The sequence below is a fragment of the Sphaerodactylus townsendi genome, linkage group LG03 (assembly GCF_021028975.2).
Source record: "Sphaerodactylus townsendi isolate TG3544 linkage group LG03, MPM_Stown_v2.3, whole genome shotgun sequence".
In the NCBI taxonomy this organism is placed as follows: domain Eukaryota; kingdom Metazoa; phylum Chordata; class Lepidosauria; order Squamata; family Sphaerodactylidae; genus Sphaerodactylus; species Sphaerodactylus townsendi.
In genome coordinates this window covers 6,839,327-6,858,399 of record NC_059427.1, presented here as the reverse complement: position 1 = coordinate 6,858,399, position 19,073 = coordinate 6,839,327, and the positions used below count along the sequence as shown (strand labels likewise).

Below are 19,073 nucleotides of genomic sequence, written 5' to 3'. Positions count from 1 at the left end.
TTTATTGTGCCCAAGCTCCTGAACATTCCAAACCTATTTTTGGGTGCTACTGAAATTCGAAATGGTAGCTTATGAGTATAGATTTAGCTAGACTTTTTAATAGTTGTACAAAGAATTCTCTCGATTTATGTAGATGGTTAGAGAATAGTTTGTAAGGGGGGAAGCTGTAGTGGCCAAAACTAGAATTGTGTTTTTTAATTATAAAATAGAAAGTTTTATTCATGCATTAAAAATATTGAAGCATTTGTTCACTGATATAACATTTCTTCTTGCCCTTCGGGGATGAGGCGGCCTATAAATCCAAGCAAGCAAGCAAGCAAGCAAGCAAGCTGACAGGTTTTCCCTATTGAGGCTGCTTTAGAAAATACAAAGCGACTGTCCTGTTCTTATATCTACAGTTTGTTTTAGAACTTTTCTATATAAGCTGTTTAGAAAAGCCACTAAAAATCCAAGGAAAGGCCCATCTGATACAGCTAGGAAGTTCACAAATCATGAGGCTGGAATAGTTGTGGCCCTGTCATTTATCTCTATCTTCTGGAATGCCAAGGTATATAGCCTTTGTACATTGAGGTTCCATTCTGGACTCTTCTGGTGCTAGTGGCTGAGGGACTATACTGATACTAACTGGAATGCAAAATTAGGGAGTCCACAGAAAAACAGATTTGGGTTGTATGTATTTTTGAAGGCTTCCAGGGCCAGAATCAACTGGCTATGGTAGACTTTCTCAGCTTTAATGCAGTAACTAAAGCTACCAGACCATGGCCATACAGTTGGAAAATGCATAATAGCCAATTACACTTGTGTCCAGTAATAACATTTTGTGTATTTTTGGAAATGATCCTTACATTTATGGTAATTTTTCAGTATGAGTAAATATGGTAATTAAAGATCTAGTCATTAACAAAAAAAATCTGTGTGATGCACTTTAATCTGGTCTTTCCTCTAAGGTGCTCTGATTGGTATAGATCAGTGGTGGCGAACCTTTGGCACTCCAGATGTTATGGACGACAATTCCCATGCTGGCAGGGGCTGATGGGAATTGTAGTCCATAACATCTGGAGTGCCAAAGGTTCTTTTTTGCCTTCTATGTCACAACACTCTGTTAGGTAGAAACATAAAGGTGGATTGGATCTCCCACGATCATCTAACGATCCAACCCCCTGCGCAACACAGGACATTCACAACTACTTCCCCCCCTCCCCCCGCCAAATGATCTGTAACCAGTATCCTGATGATCTCTTGAGAGCCAGGGTGGTGTAGTGGTTAAGAGTGGTGGACTCAAATCTGGAGAACTGAGTTTGATCCTCGCTCCTCCACATGAGCAGCAGACTCTTATCTGGTGGACAAGGTTTGTTTCCCCGCTCCTACACATGAAGCTGGCTGAGTGACCTTGGTTTAGTCATGGTTCTCACAGAAATCTCTCAGCCCTACCTACCTCACAAGCTGTCTGTGTGGAGAGAATGAAGAGGTTTGCAAGCCACTTTAGACTCCGTACGGGACAGAAAGGCAGGGTTTAAATCTAAACTTATTTTTTATATAATGTATAAACGTATGTATATATGTATGTGTATTCTATATAATTATATATATAATTCCATAAATTAAAATTACATAATTATTAAAAGATGTAAATAAAGTTTACAGTTTTAAATTAATTATTTACATATTTTTTGTAATTCAGCTTGTTGGCCCCATATATAATTTTATTCTCGATGTTTTTGATAGTTCATACAGGGAACGTGCCCTGCAGGGAAATGGACCAGCTCACCCCTGGTACAAAATCTGATGGGGAACCCTTGCTCGTCTGCTGCAGTGAAAGTTAAAAAATCTTATGGGGTTTGAGCTAAGAGAAGGTCAGCAAAGGCATGGAAGTTGTACAGGGAAATGGGAAAGACAACATAATACAATGGTGTTTTTGCCATTATTATTTAATAACAATAATGTTACTGGTTATTAATAATTTTCCTGTGAGCACCCCCTTTGCTATGAAGAATGATGGTGATACTCATGGGCATGAATGACCTTTTAAAAGACCCAGTGCAGAGTAAGAATTGAAAGACCTGGGTTCAAATCTCCACCCCTCTGCTGGACCTGGCTTGGCCTGACCTGCCCAGCAGCGCCTTCTGCCAGGCCTGGTGAGGCAGGGGGAAGGATGTGGGGGTCGATTTTCTGTGCCCCACGTGACATCAATGGCGCCTGTGCTGGAGCACCCCCACCCCACCCCCTGGTAGCTACATGACTGGAGACTGGAGCTACATGACTGGGTTTGATTCCTCACTCCTCCACACAAGCAGCAGACTCTTATCTGGTGAACTGGGTTTGATTCCCCGCTCCTTCCCCAAACTGCACAGTCACACACCCTCAATCTTCAGGTGGCATGCAAGGGGAGGGAGGGCATGCAAGGGAGGGAAGGGAAAGGAGCCCGTCTTCTGAACATGGCCGGCCCACCCTTGCGGAGGGAGTGGGAGGGGTGGCATGCAAGGGGAGGGAGGGAGGGGCGGCATGCAAGGGAGGGGGAGGGAAGGGTGGCATGAAAGAAAGGGGAGGGAGTAAGGGTAGTATGCAAGGGAGGGGGCCAGGGATCTGGACATGGCCCACCCACTCTAGTGGAGGGAGGGGGAGGGGTGGCATGCAAGGGGAGTGAGGGAGGTAAGTGAATGAGGGGTGGCATGGGAGGGAGGGGGCCCGGCATCTGGACATGGCCCATCCTAGCGGAGGGAGGGATAGTCACAGTTGGGCTTGGACTAGTCACAGTTCTCACAGAACTCTCTCAGCCCAACCTACCTCACAAGGTGTCTTTTGTGGAGATAATGAAAATGTTTGCAAGCCACTTTGAGATTCTGTACAGGACAGAAAAGCAGAGTATAAATCTAAACTGTTCTTTTTTACATAATGTATATTTGTATGTATATATGTATATATGTATATATATATGTGAATATATAAAAATATACATATATACATACACATATATACATTCAGTTTGTTGGCCCTATATATGAATTTATTCTTGACATTTTTGATAGTTCATACAGGGAACGTTTGATAGTTCATACAGGGAACCCTCATCCCTGGTTCAGAGTCCAAGGGGGAACCCTTGCTAGTCTGCTGCAGTGAAAGCTAAAAAATCTTATGCTGTTTGAGCTAAGAGAAGGTCAGCAAAGGCATGGAAGTGGTACAGGGAAATGGGAAAGGCAACATAATACAATGGTGCTGTTGCCATTGTTATTTAATAACAATAATATTACTGGTTATTATTAATTTTCCTGTGAGCGCTCTCTTTGCTATGAAGAATGATGGTGATACTCATGGGCATGAATGATCTTTTAAAAGACCCAGTGCAGAGTAAGAATTGAAAGGTCTGGGTTCAAATCTCCACCATCGCCACACAGCTTGCTAAACCAGCCAGCTAACCCTATGGGAGGCTGGAGGTTTTTAAGCAGAATCTACATTAGGTCATTTATTTGCTCTGGACTGAAAGAGGCATTTGTCATAGGAGAATTTAGCATGGCTGGCACACTGCATCATACTCTAACAGGACATGACTTTGTGTGAAAGACCTGGGTGCTAATCTTAAATAATTATCTAACAACTGGTCTCAGTCATAAAAATATTATAAACTAGCATACCTGGCCAAGCGTTGCTATGGCTCAGTCTGATGAAGTGGAAAGAAAAGAGAAAGCGAACAGTTCTAACATGTGTCATTGCACAATGCTTGCAAGGGAGGGGAGGGGCAAGGGGCCACTCACTTCCCTCCCTCTCTCCTGTTCCCTTGCATGGCACCCCACCCCCTCCCTCCCTCCCGTTCCCCTTCCTCTGCTAGGGCGGGTGGCCCATGTCCAGATGGCAGACACTGTCCCTTTCACTCCCTTCCCTTGCAGGCGAAGTTTGTTGCTGTTGATGTCCACCAGATGGCGCTGTTGCGGAACAAAACCATGGTTCCAACTGTCACAGGTGTGGCATGTACACAATACCTCTCACAGTCAGGCTGAAACGCTCCCCTAAGAGATGTGTGTATGAAAGGTTATCCGCTTCTACTTGATTTTTGGTTCCTATGTGGGGGGGGGGGGAGAGAACTGGGTGGAACATAGCTTGTTTTCATGGTTTACCTGAGACAGGTGTGGTACATGAGCTAGGTAAGTAGCTTAAAACATGCTGGTAGGCATGAGCTACGTTGTGTTCAAATTTCAGGACGTTTGGTCCAGCAAACCTCCGGGCCCTCCCTCACCTTCCCCTTCCTCTGCTAGGGTGGGCAGGCCATGTCCAGGTGGCAGGGGTTTTCAAAGGCAGCATAGTTGTTTCCCTTTTATCAGAGGGTGTTGCTTTGATGGCCAGCAGATGGCGCTGTTGCAGAACAGAACTGTGGTTCCAACTGTCACAGGTGTGGCATGTACACAATAACTGTCACAGTTGTGACGTGTACACAACAGGAGGTGTGGAAACAGTATAAAAACCTGGCCGCACGTAAATGCGACATTGTGTGAAAATTTCAAAGCAATCTGTCCAGGTGTTTTGGCGTTAGAGCATCAGTAGCAAATACACTGTTAGCTTTTTATATATATAGATGTAATTTGTACTCTGGTAGCTAATACACTATATTATTGTATTCTTTTGACCACTGAAAAAGGCTAGTTGGCCAAAACGTGACTATTTTTAAGGATAAAAAAAGTGTCCCATAGGACCCTTCTCTGTACTGTAATTGAGGTATTGTGTGCCTAAGGAAGGCTATTATGGGTCTTTTATAAATGTAGACAAACATCATCCCAATATCTCTTGCCATGAAATCCCCTCTGGGGTTGCCATAAATCAGTTTTGACTTGACAGCACACACACGCACACTATAAATTAAATTAATTATTGGCTTAAAAAACTGATATCCCATATTTCCAATAAAGTGTTAAAGACTGTTTATTAAACATACATTTGCATGTATATGTTAAGTTTTGGAAGAAAATCGCTTTGTTTTTTTATAGATTTCATAGATTACTGCGTGAATCATGAAAAGTTATGATTATTTGGATGGGCAACATGTACTCAGGACTGCAGGTTACTCTTAGGATAGAATATGGAGAAACAGAAAGATGTTAGGAAAGGATGTACTTTCACTCCCTATCTGTGCTGGCTGGGCAGGCTGGTGTGCTGCCACAGGACACACAGTACTGAGAAGACTCAGGGCTGGCTGCTAGCAATTCATCAGAGAATAAAGTTCAGGGTTACCAAGTCCATGGGAGAGTCCAAAGACAAGTCAATCAGGCCAGGAATCAATTGCCAAGAATACATACAGCAGCCTGAAGAATCCAGTAGCCAAGGTCAGAAGCCAGTCTGTTGTCAGTCAGGTCTGGAGACAGCAGTGGTGTGCAAACAAGGGCAGATAGCATCCACTTTAAAACCACAGTCGCAGTTCCTGCACAAGGTTTTTTATTCCTCAGAGCTAATAGCCTGGGACTGCTCCTGCAAAGGCTCTGGGTAATGCCTAGCCTGTAATCTTGCTGAGCAGTGTCTCTCCTTTAAGGCCAGTCTTAATCTCCATCTGCATCTGGACTCAGAGCTGCTAGCATCGTCTCTAGCCCTGCTGATTAGTTCTGAGCCAGAAGCCTGTGCGAGTTCAGGCTCTACTGGTTCAGCTGTGTTCTCTTTGCAAGGCTCCATTAACCCTTTCTCAGGGAGCTATCAGCTGCAGCAGAGGCTTCTTTATTTATCACAACACAACAACCTTTATTAGGCATTTAAAATAGGCTCTAGACTCTAGAGTGTTACCAGACATTTATAAAGTACAAATCAATTCAAAATGCAGACAGAAAGACTGTATATAGCAGTATACATTACTTAGAAAATTCTGTCACTTGTAAAAGAAATTTTGCTACTTTTCTGTTTGATCAGCAAAATCTAAGTGACAGTTGCCACATGGCACAGCCTCTTTCTGGGACTAATTGAAAGAGGACTATGATTGGTTAGTAAACTGTATATAAGGCTTTGCATTGTGAGACACTTGTCATCGCACTGCCTGGCGGAGCACTTTGTGAGAGCAACATTCTATGAACTGAATAAAGTAGGACTGCTTCTGTGAAGCTGAATTGCTGTGTGTGTCTACATTCCTACTGCGTTCCAGTGTGTGTTGCGCAACTCTGCTATTCGGGGATTGAACCCCCACTTCATACCATACCCCTCAACACAGTCTACCCGATAGGTGACCATTACATGGATCACTGTAACTAGGTACAAGCGAAACAAATAGAGCTAGTAACCTGACCTGGCTTGATAGGTTGATAGATCTGAATCAGCATTTGTTCAGGCCAGGGATCATTAAACATCAAAGTTTCCTGGCCTGAACGAATGCCCCCATGCCATGCCAAAGGGAAAGAAACTATTGTTGCCAAGCCAATTGTTGCTGATTGGAGAAATAAAGAGAGACAGGCAGAGAAACATTGTTTGAGAGAGAGGGGGGGGGCAGAGAAATGCTGGTTTAAGAGAGAGAGAGAGAGAGAGAGAGAGAGAGAGAGAGAGAGAGAGAGAGAGAGAGAGAGAGAGAGGCAAAGAAATGCTTGTTGGAGGGGACGCTCCAGCACAGAGCCAAGTGGGCATATCAGCAAGACCCATTGAAGTCTATGGTGGGAAATAAACAATAACGTTTTCCTAACATAGAACTTGCTGAGGAACTTGACAGGTTCTCTGATCTGACTGGGCTCCATAGCTAAAGGGGAATTTCTGGGGGTGTCTGTAGAGTGCACAGTAGAGGCACCACACTTTCAAGGTGGCTTCAGGAGACCGTCCTGGCAAGAGCACCCAGATTTGGTGTACTTTGCTTCAGGGGGCAATGGGAGATGGGCATTACCCTTTTGGGGGTCCATAAAATTGAACCCACTGAAGCAAAGTTCACCAAGCCTGGATGCTCTTGCCAGGAGTGTCTCCTGGAACCACCCTGAAATTTGCTGCCTCTACCTTGAAAACTGGGCACCCTGCTTAAACACCCAGAAATTCCCCATTGGTTGCAATGGAGTCAGGTCAGTTCAACAGGAGAATCTGGGGAAATTTCTTGGGGTGCCTGTCAGGGGCGCAGTTCTTAAACTAGCAGCACCAAAATTGCAGAGTGTCATCAGGCAACCCTCTTAATGATACCACGCAGATTTGGTGAAGTTTGGTTCAGGGTTTCCAAAGTTATGGACCCTCAAAGGGGAAGCCCCCATCTCTGATTAGCTCCCATTGGAAACAATGGGAGATGGGGCACTGCTTTGGGGGTTCATAATCTTAGACCCTCTGAATCAAACTTCACCAAAAATAGGTGGTATCATCAGGAGAGGCTCCTATAGATACTCTGAAACTTTGGTGCAGCTAACATGAAACATGCGCACCCTACAGGCCAAAGGTTAAAAAAACCACTTTAAATAACAAAAATTGCAAACTAACCAGAATTTTTCATTATATCCGAATATATTAGGGTATACCGAATCAAGGATTTGGCTGATTGGGCTATAACAATAATTTTATGGCCAAATCAAGCCAAATCAGAATGTTAAAAAAAGTCTTTTTCCTATTGCTCAAGATTAGCGATCAAAAATGACTTCTTCAAGAGCAGCCTTGCCCCTGTTTTTTCCAACCCCCTGGAAAACCCCAGAAAACAGGGACAGATTGATTAAACCTCTCAGGGGAGCACTCAAAAGGTTTCTCTCCTGTGTGGGTTCTTAAATGCTTTTGAAGACTTCCACTCTGACTAAATCTCTTTCCACACTCTGAGCACGCAAAAGGTTTCTCACCTGTGTGTGTTCTTTGATGCACTTGAAGAGTGCCTATTCTATTGAATCTCTTTCCACACTCCGAACACTCAAAAGGTTTCTCTCCTGTGTGGGTTCTTAAATGCTTTTGAAGTGCTCCACTGCTACTGAAGTTCTTCCCACACTCTGAGCACTCAAAAGGTTTCTCTCCTGTGTGGGTTCTTTGATGTAGATGAAGACTGCCACTGTGACTGAATCTCTTTCCACACTCTGAGCACTCAAAAGGTTTTTCTCCTGTGTGGGTTCTTTCATGAAGATGAAGACTGCCACTGTGACTGAATCTCTTTCCACACTCTGAGCACCCAAAAGGTTTCTCTCCTGTATGAGTTATTAAATGCTTTTGAAGATTTCCACTACTACTCAATTTCTTTCCACACTCTGAACACTCAAAAGGCTTCTCTCTCCTGTGGGTTCGTTGATGCAGTTGAAGACTGGATATTCTACTGAATCTCTTTCTACACTCTAAGCACTCAAAAGGTTTCTCTCCTGTGTGTGTTCTTAAATGCTTTTGAAGAGTGCCATTTTGACTGAATTTCCTTCCACACTGGGAGCACTCAAAAGGTTTCTCTCCTGTGTGGGTTCTTTGATGAAGATGAAGATTGCCACTGTGACTGAATCTCTTTCCACACTGTGAGCACTCAAAAGGTTTCTCCCCTGTGTGGGTTCTCAAATGCTTTTGAAGATCTCCACTGCTACTGAATTTCTTTCCGCACTCTGAACACACAAAAGGTTTTTCTCCTGTGTGGGTTCTTTCATGTACATGAAGATGGCCACTGTTATTGAATCTCTTCCCACACTCTGAACATTCAAAAGGTTTCTCTCCTGTGTGGGTTCTTTGATGCAGGTGGAGATGGCCACTACGGCTAAATCCCTTTCCACACTCTGAGCACGCAAAAGGTTTCTGCAGTGTGTGGGTTGGTAGATGCTGTTGAATATCAACACTGCTGTGGAATACCTGCCCAAATTTATGTGTCTTCGTATCAGATAAATTATTTTCATTTTTCACTGAGCAGCTGTGCATCTTCTGTCCTATATGGATCGTTTGTTGCCTAATGAGCTCTTCTCCACAAAGAAATCTCATTCCACACTTGAAGCTATTATGGACCTTCTTTCCAGGGGGCTTTTGAAAATCAAATCCATCTTCACTTTGACCTGAGAAATTCAACTCCCAGTCCAAGCATTTGTATGTTTCCGCTGCCATGTCAATTGAATCATGAAAATCCCCTCTTTGCAAAGGAACCTTTTTTTCTGTCATCTTTTTTCCAAGGCTTCTCTCCTGCCTCTCTGGTCTCTCTTGATGAGAGTCTTCTTCCTTGTCTCTTTCCAGTGAAAATGCCAGGAATTCCCCAACCATCTCCTTGACATTTTTTGCTGGAACAGAGAGATCTAATCAGCAGTCATGCAAAGGGACAAGACACAAATCAGCTACTTTAGAGTAATACGTATTTTGTTTCCATGGTCAATGTTTTTCATTCAAATCCTGTAAACCTGAGCTGGTCATCACATCTTTTCTTTGGCCAGGAACTCCAGCAGAGCTGTTTATATTATTAAATCACACCCCTCTCCCAAAGTTCCCAAATCTACTTCAAGGGCCCCCCCCCCCACCCCCCCCCCCCCCCACCCCCCCCCCCCCCCACCCCCCCCCCCCCCCACCCCCCCCCCCCCCCACCCCCCCCCCCCCCCACCCCCCCCCCCCCCCACCCCCCCCCCCCCCCACCCCCCCCCCCCCCCACCCCCCCCCCCCCCCACCCCCCCCCCCCCCCACCCCCCCCCCCCCCCACCCCCCCCCCCCCCCACCCCCCCCCCCCCCCACCCCCCCCCCCCCCCACCCCCCCCCCCCCCCACCCCCCCCCCCCCCCACCCCCCCCCCCCCCCACCCCCCCCCCCCCCCACCCCCCCCCCCCCCCACCCCCCCCCCCCCCCACCCCCCCCCCCCCCCACCCCCCCCCCCCCCCACCCCCCCCCCCCCCCACCCCCCCCCCCCCCCACCCCCCCCCCCCCCCACCCCCCCCCCCCCCCACCCCCCCCCCCCCCCACCCCCCCCCCCCCCCACCCCCCCCCCCCCCCACCCCCCCCCCCCCCCACCCCCCCCCCCCCCCACCCCCCCCCCCCCCCACCCCCCCCCCCCCCCACCCCCCCCCCCCCCCACCCCCCCCCCCCCCCACCCCCCCCCCCCCCCACCCCCCCCCCCCCCCACCCCCCCCCCCCCCCACCCCCCCCCCCCCCCACCCCCCCCCCCCCCCACCCCCCCCCCCCCCCACCCCCCCCCCCCCCCACCCCCCCCCCCCCCCACCCCCCCCCCCCCCCACCCCCCCCCCCCCCCACCCCCCCCCCCCCCCACCCCCCCCCCCCCCCACCCCCCCCCCCCCCCACCCCCCCCCCCCCCCACCCCCCCCCCCCCCCACCCCCCCCCCCCCCCACCCCCCCCCCCCCCCACCCCCCCCCCCCCCCACCCCCCCCCCCCCCCACCCCCCCCCCCCCCCACCCCCCCCCCCCCCCACCCCCCCCCCCCCCCACCCCCCCCCCCCCCCACCCCCCCCCCCCCCCACCCCCCCCCCCCCCCACCCCCCCCCCCCCCCACCCCCCCCCCCCCCCACCCCCCCCCCCCCCCACCCCCCCCCCCCCCCACCCCCCCCCCCCCCCACCCCCCCCCCCCCCCACCCCCCCCCCCCCCCACCCCCCCCCCCCCCCACCCCCCCCCCCCCCCACCCCCCCCCCCCCCCACCCCCCCCCCCCCCCACCCCCCCCCCCCCCCACCCCCCCCCCCCCCCACCCCCCCCCCCCCCCACCCCCCCCCCCCCCCACCCCCCCCCCCCCCCACCCCCCCCCCCCCCCACCCCCCCCCCCCCCCACCCCCCCCCCCCCCCACCCCCCCCCCCCCCCACCCCCCCCCCCCCCCACCCCCCCCCCCCCCCACCCCCCCCCCCCCCCACCCCCCCCCCCCCCCACCCCCCCCCCCCCCCACCCCCCCCCCCCCCCACCCCCCCCCCCCCCCACCCCCCCCCCCCCCCACCCCCCCCCCCCCCCACCCCCCCCCCCCCCCACCCCCCCCCCCCCCCACCCCCCCCCCCCCCCACCCCCCCCCCCCCCCACCCCCCCCCCCCCCCACCCCCCCCCCCCCCCACCCCCCCCCCCCCCCACCCCCCCCCCCCCCCACCCCCCCCCCCCCCCACCCCCCCCCCCCCCCACCCCCCCCCCCCCCCACCCCCCCCCCCCCCCACCCCCCCCCCCCCCCACCCCCCCCCCCCCCCACCCCCCCCCCCCCCCACCCCCCCCCCCCCCCACCCCCCCCCCCCCCCACCCCCCCCCCCCCCCACCCCCCCCCCCCCCCACCCCCCCCCCCCCCCACCCCCCCCCCCCCCCACCCCCCCCCCCCCCCACCCCCCCCCCCCCCCACCCCCCCCCCCCCCCACCCCCCCCCCCCCCCACCCCCCCCCCCCCCCACCCCCCCCCCCCCCCACCCCCCCCCCCCCCCACCCCCCCCCCCCCCCACCCCCCCCCCCCCCCACCCCCCCCCCCCCCCACCCCCCCCCCCCCCCACCCCCCCCCCCCCCCACCCCCCCCCCCCCCCACCCCCCCCCCCCCCCACCCCCCCCCCCCCCCACCCCCCCCCCCCCCCACCCCCCCCCCCCCCCACCCCCCCCCCCCCCCACCCCCCCCCCCCCCCACCCCCCCCCCCCCCCACCCCCCCCCCCCCCCACCCCCCCCCCCCCCCACCCCCCCCCCCCCCCACCCCCCCCCCCCCCCACCCCCCCCCCCCCCCACCCCCCCCCCCCCCCACCCCCCCCCCCCCCCACCCCCCCCCCCCCCCACCCCCCCCCCCCCCCACCCCCCCCCCCCCCCACCCCCCCCCCCCCCCACCCCCCCCCCCCCCCACCCCCCCCCCCCCCCACCCCCCCCCCCCCCCACCCCCCCCCCCCCCCACCCCCCCCCCCCCCCACCCCCCCCCCCCCCCACCCCCCCCCCCCCCCACCCCCCCCCCCCCCCACCCCCCCCCCCCCCCACCCCCCCCCCCCCCCACCCCCCCCCCCCCCCACCCCCCCCCCCCCCCACCCCCCCCCCCCCCCACCCCCCCCCCCCCCCACCCCCCCCCCCCCCCACCCCCCCCCCCCCCCACCCCCCCCCCCCCCCACCCCCCCCCCCCCCCACCCCCCCCCCCCCCCACCCCCCCCCCCCCCCACCCCCCCCCCCCCCCACCCCCCCCCCCCCCCACCCCCCCCCCCCCCCACCCCCCCCCCCCCCCACCCCCCCCCCCCCCCACCCCCCCCCCCCCCCACCCCCCCCCCCCCCCACCCCCCCCCCCCCCCACCCCCCCCCCCCCCCACCCCCCCCCCCCCCCACCCCCCCCCCCCCCCACCCCCCCCCCCCCCCACCCCCCCCCCCCCCCACCCCCCCCCCCCCCCACCCCCCCCCCCCCCCACCCCCCCCCCCCCCCACCCCCCCCCCCCCCCACCCCCCCCCCCCCCCACCCCCCCCCCCCCCCACCCCCCCCCCCCCCCACCCCCCCCCCCCCCCACCCCCCCCCCCCCCCACCCCCCCCCCCCCCCACCCCCCCCCCCCCCCACCCCCCCCCCCCCCCACCCCCCCCCCCCCCCACCCCCCCCCCCCCCCACCCCCCCCCCCCCCCACCCCCCCCCCCCCCCACCCCCCCCCCCCCCCACCCCCCCCCCCCCCCACCCCCCCCCCCCCCCACCCCCCCCCCCCCCCACCCCCCCCCCCCCCCACCCCCCCCCCCCCCCACCCCCCCCCCCCCCCACCCCCCCCCCCCCCCACCCCCCCCCCCCCCCACCCCCCCCCCCCCCCACCCCCCCCCCCCCCCACCCCCCCCCCCCCCCACCCCCCCCCCCCCCCACCCCCCCCCCCCCCCACCCCCCCCCCCCCCCACCCCCCCCCCCCCCCACCCCCCCCCCCCCCCACCCCCCCCCCCCCCCACCCCCCCCCCCCCCCACCCCCCCCCCCCCCCACCCCCCCCCCCCCCCACCCCCCCCCCCCCCCACCCCCCCCCCCCCCCACCCCCCCCCCCCCCCACCCCCCCCCCCCCCCACCCCCCCCCCCCCCCACCCCCCCCCCCCCCCACCCCCCCCCCCCCCCACCCCCCCCCCCCCCCACCCCCCCCCCCCCCCACCCCCCCCCCCCCCCACCCCCCCCCCCCCCCACCCCCCCCCCCCCCCACCCCCCCCCCCCCCCACCCCCCCCCCCCCCCACCCCCCCCCCCCCCCACCCCCCCCCCCCCCCACCCCCCCCCCCCCCCACCCCCCCCCCCCCCCACCCCCCCCCCCCCCCACCCCCCCCCCCCCCCACCCCCCCCCCCCCCCACCCCCCCCCCCCCCCACCCCCCCCCCCCCCCACCCCCCCCCCCCCCCACCCCCCCCCCCCCCCACCCCCCCCCCCCCCCACCCCCCCCCCCCCCCACCCCCCCCCCCCCCCACCCCCCCCCCCCCCCACCCCCCCCCCCCCCCACCCCCCCCCCCCCCCACCCCCCCCCCCCCCCACCCCCCCCCCCCCCCACCCCCCCCCCCCCCCACCCCCCCCCCCCCCCACCCCCCCCCCCCCCCACCCCCCCCCCCCCCCACCCCCCCCCCCCCCCACCCCCCCCCCCCCCCACCCCCCCCCCCCCCCACCCCCCCCCCCCCCCACCCCCCCCCCCCCCCACCCCCCCCCCCCCCCACCCCCCCCCCCCCCCACCCCCCCCCCCCCCCACCCCCCCCCCCCCCCACCCCCCCCCCCCCCCACCCCCCCCCCCCCCCACCCCCCCCCCCCCCCACCCCCCCCCCCCCCCACCCCCCCCCCCCCCCACCCCCCCCCCCCCCCACCCCCCCCCCCCCCCACCCCCCCCCCCCCCCACCCCCCCCCCCCCCCACCCCCCCCCCCCCCCACCCCCCCCCCCCCCCACCCCCCCCCCCCCCCACCCCCCCCCCCCCCCACCCCCCCCCCCCCCCACCCCCCCCCCCCCCCACCCCCCCCCCCCCCCACCCCCCCCCCCCCCCACCCCCCCCCCCCCCCACCCCCCCCCCCCCCCACCCCCCCCCCCCCCCACCCCCCCCCCCCCCCACCCCCCCCCCCCCCCACCCCCCCCCCCCCCCACCCCCCCCCCCCCCCACCCCCCCCCCCCCCCACCCCCCCCCCCCCCCACCCCCCCCCCCCCCCACCCCCCCCCCCCCCCACCCCCCCCCCCCCCCACCCCCCCCCCCCCCCACCCCCCCCCCCCCCCACCCCCCCCCCCCCCCACCCCCCCCCCCCCCCACCCCCCCCCCCCCCCACCCCCCCCCCCCCCCACCCCCCCCCCCCCCCACCCCCCCCCCCCCCCACCCCCCCCCCCCCCCACCCCCCCCCCCCCCCACCCCCCCCCCCCCCCACCCCCCCCCCCCCCCACCCCCCCCCCCCCCCACCCCCCCCCCCCCCCACCCCCCCCCCCCCCCACCCCCCCCCCCCCCCACCCCCCCCCCCCCCCACCCCCCCCCCCCCCCACCCCCCCCCCCCCCCACCCCCCCCCCCCCCCACCCCCCCCCCCCCCCACCCCCCCCCCCCCCCACCCCCCCCCCCCCCCACCCCCCCCCCCCCCCACCCCCCCCCCCCCCCACCCCCCCCCCCCCCCACCCCCCCCCCCCCCCACCCCCCCCCCCCCCCACCCCCCCCCCCCCCCACCCCCCCCCCCCCCCACCCCCCCCCCCCCCCACCCCCCCCCCCCCCCACCCCCCCCCCCCCCCACCCCCCCCCCCCCCCACCCCCCCCCCCCCCCACCCCCCCCCCCCCCCACCCCCCCCCCCCCCCACCCCCCCCCCCCCCCACCCCCCCCCCCCCCCACCCCCCCCCCCCCCCACCCCCCCCCCCCCCCACCCCCCCCCCCCCCCACCCCCCCCCCCCCCCACCCCCCCCCCCCCCCACCCCCCCCCCCCCCCACCCCCCCCCCCCCCCACCCCCCCCCCCCCCCACCCCCCCCCCCCCCCACCCCCCCCCCCCCCCACCCCCCCCCCCCCCCACCCCCCCCCCCCCCCACCCCCCCCCCCCCCCACCCCCCCCCCCCCCCACCCCCCCCCCCCCCCACCCCCCCCCCCCCCCACCCCCCCCCCCCCCCACCCCCCCCCCCCCCCACCCCCCCCCCCCCCCACCCCCCCCCCCCCCCACCCCCCCCCCCCCCCACCCCCCCCCCCCCCCACCCCCCCCCCCCCCCACCCCCCCCCCCCCCCACCCCCCCCCCCCCCCACCCCCCCCCCCCCCCACCCCCCCCCCCCCCCACCCCCCCCCCCCCCCACCCCCCCCCCCCCCCACCCCCCCCCCCCCCCACCCCCCCCCCCCCCCACCCCCCCCCCCCCCCACCCCCCCCCCCCCCCACCCCCCCCCCCCCCCACCCCCCCCCCCCCCCACCCCCCCCCCCCCCCACCCCCCCCCCCCCCCACCCCCCCCCCCCCCCACCCCCCCCCCCCCCCACCCCCCCCCCCCCCCACCCCCCCCCCCCCCCACCCCCCCCCCCCCCCACCCCCCCCCCCCCCCACCCCCCCCCCCCCCCACCCCCCCCCCCCCCCACCCCCCCCCCCCCCCACCCCCCCCCCCCCCCACCCCCCCCCCCCCCCACCCCCCCCCCCCCCCACCCCCCCCCCCCCCCACCCCCCCCCCCCCCCACCCCCCCCCCCCCCCACCCCCCCCCCCCCCCACCCCCCCCCCCCCCCACCCCCCCCCCCCCCCACCCCCCCCCCCCCCCACCCCCCCCCCCCCCCACCCCCCCCCCCCCCCACCCCCCCCCCCCCCCACCCCCCCCCCCCCCCACCCCCCCCCCCCCCCACCCCCCCCCCCCCCCACCCCCCCCCCCCCCCACCCCCCCCCCCCCCCACCCCCCCCCCCCCCCACCCCCCCCCCCCCCCACCCCCCCCCCCCCCCACCCCCCCCCCCCCCCACCCCCCCCCCCCCCCACCCCCCCCCCCCCCCACCCCCCCCCCCCCCCACCCCCCCCCCCCCCCACCCCCCCCCCCCCCCACCCCCCCCCCCCCCCACCCCCCCCCCCCCCCACCCCCCCCCCCCCCCACCCCCCCCCCCCCCCACCCCCCCCCCCCCCCACCCCCCCCCCCCCCCACCCCCCCCCCCCCCCACCCCCCCCCCCCCCCACCCCCCCCCCCCCCCACCCCCCCCCCCCCCCACCCCCCCCCCCCCCCACCCCCCCCCCCCCCCACCCCCCCCCCCCCCCACCCCCCCCCCCCCCCACCCCCCCCCCCCCCCACCCCCCCCCCCCCCCACCCCCCCCCCCCCCCACCCCCCCCCCCCCCCACCCCCCCCCCCCCCCACCCCCCCCCCCCCCCACCCCCCCCCCCCCCCACCCCCCCCCCCCCCCACCCCCCCCCCCCCCCACCCCCCCCCCCCCCCACCCCCCCCCCCCCCCACCCCCCCCCCCCCCCACCCCCCCCCCCCCCCACCCCCCCCCCCCCCCACCCCCCCCCCCCCCCACCCCCCCCCCCCCCCACCCCCCCCCCCCCCCACCCCCCCCCCCCCCCACCCCCCCCCCCCCCCACCCCCCCCCCCCCCCACCCCCCCCCCCCCCCACCCCCCCCCCCCCCCACCCCCCCCCCCCCCCACCCCCCCCCCCCCCCACCCCCCCCCCCCCCCACCCCCCCCCCCCCCCACCCCCCCCCCCCCCCACCCCCCCCCCCCCCCACCCCCCCCCCCCCCCACCCCCCCCCCCCCCCACCCCCCCCCCCCCCCACCCCCCCCCCCCCCCACCCCCCCCCCCCCCCACCCCCCCCCCCCCCCACCCCCCCCCCCCCCCACCCCCCCCCCCCCCCACCCCCCCCCCCCCCCACCCCCCCCCCCCCCCACCCCCCCCCCCCCCCACCCCCCCCCCCCCCCACCCCCCCCCCCCCCCACCCCCCCCCCCCCCCACCCCCCCCCCCCCCCACCCCCCCCCCCCCCCACCCCCCCCCCCCCCCACCCCCCCCCCCCCCCACCCCCCCCCCCCCCCACCCCCCCCCCCCCCCACCCCCCCCCCCCCCCACCCCCCCCCCCCCCCACCCCCCCCCCCCCCCACCCCCCCCCCCCCCCACCCCCCCCCCCCCCCACCCCCCCCCCCCCCCACCCCCCCCCCCCCCCACCCCCCCCCCCCCCCACCCCCCCCCCCCCCCACCCCCCCCCCCCCCCACCCCCCCCCCCCCCCACCCCCCCCCCCCCCCACCCCCCCCCCCCCCCACCCCCCCCCCCCCCCACCCCCCCCCCCCCCCACCCCCCCCCCCCCCCACCCCCCCCCCCCCCCACCCCCCCCCCCCCCCACCCCCCCCCCCCCCCACCCCCCCCCCCCCCCACCCCCCCCCCCCCCCACCCCCCCCCCCCCCCACCCCCCCCCCCCCCCACCCCCCCCCCCCCCCACCCCCCCCCCCCCCCACCCCCCCCCCCCCCCACCCCCCCCCCCCCCCACCCCCCCCCCCCCCCACCCCCCCCCCCCCCCACCCCCCCCCCCCCCCACCCCCCCCCCCCCCCACCCCCCCCCCCCCCCACCCCCCCCCCCCCCCACCCCCCCCCCCCCCCACCCCCCCCCCCCCCCACCCCCCCCCCCCCCCACCCCCCCCCCCCCCCACCCCCCCCCCCCCCCACCCCCCCCCCCCCCCACCCCCCCCCCCCCCCACCCCCCCCCCCCCCCACCCCCCCCCCCCCCCACCCCCCCCCCCCCCCACCCCCCCCCCCCCCCACCCCCCCCCCCCCCCACCCCCCCCCCCCCCCACCCCCCCCCCCCCCCACCCCCCCCCCCCCCCACCCCCCCCCCCCCCCACCCCCCCCCCCCCCCACCCCCCCCCCCCCCCACCCCCCCCCCCCCCCACCCCCCCCCCCCCCCACCCCCCCCCCCCCCCACCCCCCCCCCCCCCCACCCCCCCCCCCCCCCACCCCCCCCCCCCCCCACCCCCCCCCCCCCCCACCCCCCCCCCCCCCCACCCCCCCCCCCCCCCACCCCCCCCCCCCCCCACCCCCCCCCCCCCCCACCCCCCCCCCCCCCCACCCCCCCCCCCCCCCACCCCCCCCCCCCCCCACCCCCCCCCCCCCCCACCCCCCCCCCCCCCCACCCCCCCCCCCCCCCACCCCCCCCCCCCCCCACCCCCCCCCCCCCCCACCCCCCCCCCCCCCCACCCCCCCCCCCCCCCACCCCCCCCCCCCCCCACCCCCCCCCCCCCCCACCCCCCCCCCCCCCCACCCCCCCCCCCCCCCACCCCCCCCCCCCCCCACCCCCCCCCCCCCCCACCCCCCCCCCCCCCCACCCCCCCCCCCCCCCACCCCCCCCCCCCCCCACCCCCCCCCCCCCCCACCCCCCCCCCCCCCCACCCCCCCCCCCCCCCACCCCCCCCCCCCCCCACCCCCCCCCCCCCCCACCCCCCCCCCCCCCCACCCCCCCCCCCCCCCACCCCCCCCCCCCCCCACCCCCCCCCCCCCCCACCCCCCCCCCCCCCCACCCCCCCCCCCCCCCACCCCCCCCCCCCCCCACCCCCCCCCCCCCCCACCCCCCCCCCCCCCCACCCCCCCCCCCCCCCACCCCCCCCCCCCCCCACCCCCCCCCCCCCCCACCCCCCCCCCCCCCCACCCCCCCCCCCCCCCACCCCCCCCCCCCCCCACCCCCCCCCCCCCCCACCCCCCCCCCCCCCCACCCCCCCCCCCCCCCACCCCCCCCCCCCCCCACCCCCCCCCCCCCCCACCCCCCCCCCCCCCCACCCCCCCCCCCCCCCACCCCCCCCCCCCCCCACCCCCCCCCCCCCCCACCCCCCCCCCCCCCCACCCCCCCCCCCCCCCACCCCCCCCCCCCCCCACCCCCCCCCCCCCCCACCCCCCCCCCCCCCCACCCCCCCCCCCCCCCACCCCCCCCCCCCCCCACCCCCCCCCCCCCCCACCCCCCCCCCCCCCCACCCCCCCCCCCCCCCACCCCCCCCCCCCCCCACCCCCCCCCCCCCCCACCCCCCCCCCCCCCCACCCCCCCCCCCCCCCACCCCCCCCCCCCCCCACCCCCCCCCCCCCCCACCCCCCCCCCCCCCCACCCCCCCCCCCCCCCACCCCCCCCCCCCCCCACCCCCCCCCCCCCCCACCCCCCCCCCCCCCCACCCCCCCCCCCCCCCACCCCCCCCCCCCCCCACCCCCCCCCCCCCCCACCCCCCCCCCCCCCCACCCCCCCCCCCCCCCACCCCCCCCCCCCCCCACCCCCCCCCCCCCCCACCCCCCCCCCCCCCCACCCCCCCCCCCCCCCACCCCCCCCCCCCCCCACCCCCCCCCCCCCCCACCCCCCCCCCCCCCCACCCCCCCCCCCCCCCACCCCCCCCCCCCCCCACCCCCCCCCCCCCCCACCCC

The 19,073-nt window shown here is 69.2% G+C and overlaps 2 protein-coding genes across 7 annotated transcripts in view; both read right to left on the bottom strand.

The window, feature by feature from the left end:
* LOC125428526 (zinc finger protein 420-like) overlaps positions 1 to 19,073 on the bottom strand; it is an 815,993-nt gene that overhangs the window by 627,276 nt on the left and 169,644 nt on the right. The window lies entirely within an intron of this gene.
* LOC125428732 (gastrula zinc finger protein XlCGF57.1-like) lies at positions 4,891 to 9,331 on the bottom strand. Its single transcript, XM_048489335.1, has one exon. The coding sequence runs from the start codon at positions 9,121 to 9,123 to the stop codon at positions 7,564 to 7,566; it is 1,560 nt and encodes a 519-aa protein (XP_048345292.1). The 5' UTR covers positions 9,124 to 9,331; the 3' UTR covers positions 4,891 to 7,563.